The following is a 6,958-nucleotide window of genomic DNA, read 5'->3' as shown; positions in this document are numbered from 1 at the left end:
GTATTCATGGTAACAATCACAATTTTTCTTTTCTTTGCATAATATTAATTAGCAAACATTTGAAAATGAGAGGTTGTAAAAAGAAAGAAAAGGACTTATATTTTAGTACCTTTAATGACAATGCTTCCTGCTTTTTGAATACAGGGTTCTGTACTTTCATTTAAAAGAAAATTTAAAATAGTAACAGAAAAAAATGAAGGAAGAAAGTAAAGAAAGGAAAGCAGAAGGAATGAAGGAAGGAAAAGCGGTGACACAAACAAAATGCTCATTTCTTTCACTTAACAATAAGCAAAGAAGGGTAGAAGTCTTTCGGAGAGGGAGAGACTCTCCACACTGCTATCCAAGACCACTACAGACAGGAAAACTGTGTAACGCCTGCAAGCATCATGTCTGAGGCAAACGAGAGATTGTATGCACACATAAATATAAAAATACTTGATGGTAAACTTTAAAACTTTTTTCTTAAAAATGCAAAGAGCTTGTTTTTCTCAAGTGGTGGAAAGCTCCTGAAGAATGACGAAGCCACGAAGCCCCACACTTTGGTGATGTCACCTCGGAGGGACCTTTTCCTTTCCTAAGGTAGGAGGCCTGATAATTCACTTCCATTTTCTCATTTTGCAGCAACTCACATTTTGATCTTAAAATTGTCACTGCGGCCTGGGGCCGCGCTGTCGGGCTGGCATGCCCAGAACCTGCTTCATAAAATGGGGCAGTGACTTAGAAGTGCCACGAAAGCTGCGTCCCCAGATTCACTTACAATAGATCGCCCTGCGGGAAAATCCTCATTAGACGGATTCTAGCAGCTGGCAGCTAGAATTTTCTTTGTTACCTGATTTTGATTTCTGTGATTGCTTTTATGTATGGTTGAGAATTGTGCCAATTTTCTTCACTGATGTTAATGTAAATAATCGACTCTAGAGAAGCAGGCTGAAGGAGGAGAACACGAAGAGCACTGCGTCTAGGCGAGCGATGGAGGAGAGACTGCACTGAACGCTTGCGCGTCCCTGCACGGCCGAGGAGCGCGTGGTGCGCTGTGGCTTAAGCAGAGGCGCGTGCAGTGGAGCACGGGGGTCCGCAAGCTGCACACCGTGCTGTGCTGGCTTTGCAGGCCTCCGGATGCATCCTTCCTAGCAACTGGAGCAAGGTGGGCCTGATAAGCATAACTAATCCAGTTAACTAGAAAAAACTTAAATTCACATGGACTAGCAAGGTGAAGGACGGTAGATGTGACACCTTAGGGAACGGAGTCCCGCATCTGTGTCACTGCAGGGGACATTGAGAAATCACCCTCTCCATTCCCTTGGGTTTGCTTCAGCTTCATAGACACCGAGTACTGCTTTCCTATAGAGTAGCAAAGGAAGTATTAAACATGTGACTAGCATTTTAAGAACTTGATATATTTCACATTCTTAAACTTTATTCGGGCTATAAATATATCTGCATGTCAGTCTGTTTGCAAAGTAAATGGAATTTGTAGCACGGGACAGGAATTCCATTTTTCTCGTGTTCTGTCTGTACGCGGTCCCATCCATCTCTTTCTGAAAGCTGCCTTAGGAAAGGCCCTCACGCTGCGATGCGTCTCTGCCACACACTGCCCACCTCACACACTACAGTTTATTATGGCTTATGAAACAGAATTTACACTTGAAGCTGGATTAGCTGAAATCACCTCCAAAGGAAACTGGCTTTTAAAATCACCAATCTCTAACAACGCAGATGATGCTGTTCTGAACTTCCATCAAAACTGTGCAACAGTATTAGCCGAGCTGTTAGCGGGGTGCAGAGAGACAACACTGTTTCACTGGTGTCCCACATCGTTCCTGAAGGGCGGTGGCAGGCCTGTCTCCACTCCACCTGCCTGGTCATCACCTGCTGCCATACTTTTGCAGTGTGATCCAGTAGTAGTGTGAGGTGTAGCCAGGCAGCCTCTGCCCTTCTTAAGCCACTTAGTGAGGGACATGGTGTGACACACAGTGACCAAGAAGAGACGTCGTAGCCCAGGGGCCCCAGTGCATAGCCAAGAACCTTCTCAGTGTCCATAATGCCCGCTTGCCACTGGGAGGGAGTCAGTGTTGCTGGTTTTGAAGCTCTCGTGCAATCCCTCAGCTGGAAACTCCTCCGGGCTCGATGCGTAGATGCGACTTCCCGCACGGTGCTTTCAGAAGTCCAAAGGCCGAATCATCATGGTGGTGGAGCGCAAGGAGTAGCTGGGCCCCTTGAAGTAGTGCCACTTGATGCCGTTCAGCTTCCCGTGGTTCTGCCCAGCAGTGTAGAACATCCCGTTCAGATTGGAGGGGCCGCAGGCATCAAACCACCAGCCTGAAAAACGTGTGAAATGAGCAGATCAGAGAGAAACATTTACGAGTGCACTGGACACCTGGGAAATACTGGCATTAGCGGGGGGAGGGGGGAGGGGGTGGGGATGGGGGAGTAGGGGAGATGGGGGAAGAGTGGGGGGAAGGGTGGGGGCGGGGGGGGGGGGCGCGTCCATCCCTGCTGCGATTGCAAGCAGGATACTCTCTGTGAGCATTTCCCACTGGCCAGACCACTTGGCCGACACTGGCGTGGTGCGAGTAGAGCATGAAAGAGACAGATGCTCACGAAGCAGCTCTCAGGGCGCTCTCCGGGGAGCCGCTTCCCACGGTGGCCGTGGGAAGCCTCAGCTCTAAGACACACTCTAAGTAGGGCTGGGTGAAATGAGCAGAAGGAAAACGCAGATTCCCACGAGTGGCCTCCACCTGCGGCCCAGGACTGGGGACAGAACAACTGTCCGCAAAGTCCAGTCGCTTGGACAACTGACGTCTCCAAGGAAAGACGCTCTCCATTTACTTTGTGAGTTTGTCAAGAACCGGTGCCCAAGCTGCTTGTAAAATTAAATAGGGAATTGTGTTGACTGTGACACTCAAGTTGAATTTTAATCTGCCCTGTGTAAAGCTTAGAGCCACATGGGAAGCCGGAAGGACACAGACAGAAGAAAAACAAGTTGCAGAGGAACCTAGGAATCTTGTGCTCGCATAAGGAGGTTGGGTTACCCAGTTTTCTTTCCTTTTATTTTCTTTCCTTCTCTTTTCTTTCGTTTTTTCTTTTTTTTAAATAAATTAAGATCTAAGATTTTTAGATTAAGCACAGTACTTTTTTTCCCTCGCCTGAAGCAACACCAGTGAAGTCTTTATGGGGAGATTTCTGCCAGAGACATTTGGAATATTTGCGTTATGATACAGCTGACCTCTCTTGGATTACAGAGCTCCACCACAGGGACTAATAGCTGCAGAGCGTGCTGTGTGGCTGATGTTTGACTGTAATATGAGCATTATCTTGCAGACTTTAGAAAACACGAAATGAAGAAAAGCTAACACTCATTTTGCAGGCTTGAAGGAGGGCTTTGCGCAGTCGCACTGGAGGTACAACCAGCAGCGCCCGGAGCAGCGCGCATGCGGGCAGTGGACGTGGCGCCGGGATCGCGCGTGTCAAACGCTGCCCGCAACAGAAATGTTAATGCGGTTCACACAGGAGGAAGGAGTGGGTCTCCTTAGGCAGTGAAGGAGGAACTGGAGCACTCATCTTTCCTTCTGCAAGCAGGTGCAGAGGCCGGAATTCGATCCCCAGGCCTGCCATGCTGGCCCTGCCACCAAAGCGCTCTGAGACGGCAGCTGAGCCTGGGCGTGGTGACACGCACCTGTAATCCCAGCTCTTGGGAGGCTGTAAACAGGTGGGTCACCATAAGTCAGATCTAGTAGTGAGACCCTGAGCACCCTGTAGACCTTCCCTAAAATACAGGAAAAAAAAAAAAAAAAGAAAAGAAAAGAAAGAAAGAGTAATTTCTTGACTTTCAATTGGTACGCCTAGCAAAAACTGTGCTCTTCCCGCTGGAAGCGGCACTCTCATTCGGGGAGCCTTGCTCTCCCCAGAGGACTGCGGAGGGGCCGGACGCACTGACCTGTGCTGCTGCCCAGTGAGGAATGGGGGAAACGTCCGTAGTGTGGGCAGCCTTCCAGAAACCCTGATAGAAGGCCACCAGGGCTTGATCACTGTCAACAGGACACAGTCACCCAAGGCAGAGTGTGTGCAGACAGCCTTTTGTTTACTGCCCTAAATCGACTGGAAAGGCACGGTTCTGGAGGAGCCGTCTGGCTGCCTTTAGCTCCACTCGTGGCTTTTCTGGTTGGCAGGCCGCGGGAAGGGGACTGCATGCTCTTGGCTGGTCTGCTCCGACTGGCCCGTTCTTGTGAAGCTTTTTAGCTTTATCAAAGCCACATCCCATAGACGTCCCTACTTATAATGCTGACGCCCACTGTGTTGATTTTCCTTCATGTTCTCATTAAAAGTTTCACAGTGCTCAGAATGACAGATGTGTTCTCTCCCCTCATGGAGGACTTCACACGTGACAGACAGATGAGAAATGCATGCACGCAAACAAAATGACTATGGCCCTGACCGAAGAATGCCAGGAGGAAGAGGTGCTCTGAGGAGACCCACACAGGCTTTGTGCATTCGGAGGAGCTCAGTGTTCACAGTGACCTAAGGAGATGGGGAGGCGGCCAGGGGAGCTGTGAGAGGCTCCGCCAAGCCCACGGGAGAATGCGCTGCGTGGGACGGGGGGTCGAGGACAGGAAAGGCAACTTCCAGGACAGGGAGGTGGAAGAAAGGTCGGGAAGGAAAGCTATCCATCCTCCATGGAGGAATGCGTGGCCTGGCCGCCCACCATGCCACCAGCAGGCACACAAGTGGCTTTTCCAAGCACAGGAGCCAGCGCTGAGCCAGGGAGACTGGACCAGCTGGGCTGCTCTCCAGCCAGTCATCACCCGGATCCTCGTTTGCGTGCTCTGCCAAAGCCATCTTGGCTATAGGTCCCACAAGGAAAGGGAAGAAGCTGAGCCTGCAGTCACTGCAGCACCCTTACTGCATGGACACACCTACGGCACAGGGGCAAGTAAGGCAAAGTCCTCCAGCCAAGTTATGCACGCTTTTGTATAGGAGGCAAATTACTAGACAGTACATGATAACCATCAAGCAAAGCACTAAAGCTAACACCATGGCAACAAGCAGGCAGAGGGCCTCAACTTCCTGGAAGGCCCAGGGTTCTTTATCACCTAGGCTGGGTCCTAAGGACAGGTACAAGTCCAAACAGGAAGCTCCTAACTCAGTATGAACCCTGGAAGAGCAGAAGAGGAGGTCTGCCATGGGCAAGGGAGCCAAGAATAAGCAGCGGGGAGAACACAGAACTTCTCATACACTTGTAGAGAGCCTCCGAGTGATGGAGACCCTGGAGAGTTAGCGTAGGAGTTAGCAGTTCTTGTTCTTGATTCTGACTTCACCAGTTAACAGCTAAGAGATCCTAGGCCATAGTACCAGTAGTTTGATATTTATTGATAGTCAACGTGTGCCAGAGACTGTGAATATGTCTACATCCATCCATTCTCCTACCCATCCATCCTTCCATCCATCCACTCATCCGTCAACCACCCACTAATCCACTCAATCATCCATCCACCCACCTATCCAGCCATTGAATCATCTATCCATCCATCTATCCATCTATCCATCCATCTACCCATCCATCATCCACCCACTAATTTGCTCATCCATCCATCTAAGCACTCATCCCTCCATCCTTTCATTCTTCCATCCATCCACCCACCCATCTGTCCATCCCTTCATCTACCTACCCATCTACATAACCATCCACCCATAATCTATCCATCCACACTTTCAACCTCCATCCACTGATCCACCCACCTACCCACTCATTCACCCACCCATCATCCACCCACTCATCATCCATCTATCCGTCCTCTATCCACTGACCCACCTACCCACCCACCTATCTACATACCTCTTCTCTAATTTTATCCCCCTGTGGCTGCATGCACAAGGCAAATACCACAATAAGGACATCATTGCTCAAAGAGCAAGGAACTTTCCCAAGGTTACATTCATGACACATGGGTTGTGGGGTCTGATCTAACCAGTTTCAGACCTTAAAATGGCAGTTTTAAGGATGAAATGCCTCACTAACCACTGTTGCCTGTAAAATGGTATCTACACTCCTGGTGTAATTTAGGAAATGGGGTCAAGAATTTGAGGGCAGGAAGAAAGAGGACTTGCTCTTTCATCACGCTGGAATGATTTAATGATGAAGACAGTGTTCCTGGTGCTAAGAAAGCTTCTTAATTGTTCAGTCAGGTCTATCAGAGAAACAGGAAAGTAACTGCATCACAAATGGGGATGACTTACAATAATCGCACTGTAAAACAGGCATTAAGAACTTAATATGATTTTTTAGTGTACTATTTTGATTCTATGAAGAATCAAAATGTTCAGTTCTTTGTTTTTCGTAAAGCCATTGGGTACACTATGATCAGATGAGAAGAAGACAGGAATTACGATGGCGGAGAACAAGACAGAAGGGCGCTGTTTCTCGCACCCATCCCCACTGCGTCGTGTTATACGTGACACTGCAGAGCGGCGCAGGCAGGGCTCTCTGCGCAGGTGGGTGCCCTGTCCTGCCTGAGGCTTGCACTAAGACTGACTGAACACAGGGATTTCTTTTGATCAAATATTTCAAGTAGTTTTCTGTTTTCTGTGAAAAGAAATAAGCATAAACTGGGCTGTGGAGCCCAAGCCTGGTGCAGGGTGACATGCACCTCTTCCCACAGGCAGGCACAGGTGGGCAGGCTCTGGCTGCCTGTGTGCCCTGGCGCTAAGAGCAGACCCTGCTCAGGCCCAGGGCTGTCTGTGAAGGAACCCATGGCTGGGTCACACGTGTGCGGCCCTGGGGTGTCAGCGCTGCACTTCTATGAGTGCCTGGGTGAGAAACGAGCCATGTGTAGAGGCCCGGGCGATTGGGGCGGGGTAGGATGGGATGTGGGCGGGGCAGGATGGGATGTGGGCGGGGCCGGGCACGGTGTGGGCGGGGCGGGCCGCAAGGGGGCGAGGCTGGGCACGGTGTGGGTGGGGC

General features: G+C 49.9%; 1 protein-coding gene across 1 annotated transcript in view; it reads right to left on the bottom strand.

Annotated features, from left to right (window-relative positions):
- Positions 1-226: 226 nt before the first annotated feature.
- The window catches only part of Angpt1 (angiopoietin 1), a 178,605-nt gene continuing 171,873 nt past the window's right edge, over positions 227-6,958 (bottom strand). The window contains exon 9 of the mRNA XM_004642268.2: positions 227-2,319. Coding sequence (XP_004642325.2) covers positions 2,159-2,319 — 161 coding nt within the window. The 3' untranslated portion in view covers positions 227-2,158. The remainder of the gene's footprint in view (positions 2,320-6,958) is intronic.

The sequence above is a fragment of the Octodon degus genome, unplaced genomic scaffold, assembly GCF_000260255.1.
Source record: "Octodon degus isolate 3935 unplaced genomic scaffold, OctDeg1.0 scaffold00148, whole genome shotgun sequence".
NCBI classification, from domain to species: Eukaryota; Metazoa; Chordata; class Mammalia; order Rodentia; family Octodontidae; genus Octodon; species Octodon degus.
This window is presented reverse-complemented; position numbering and strand designations above follow the sequence as displayed.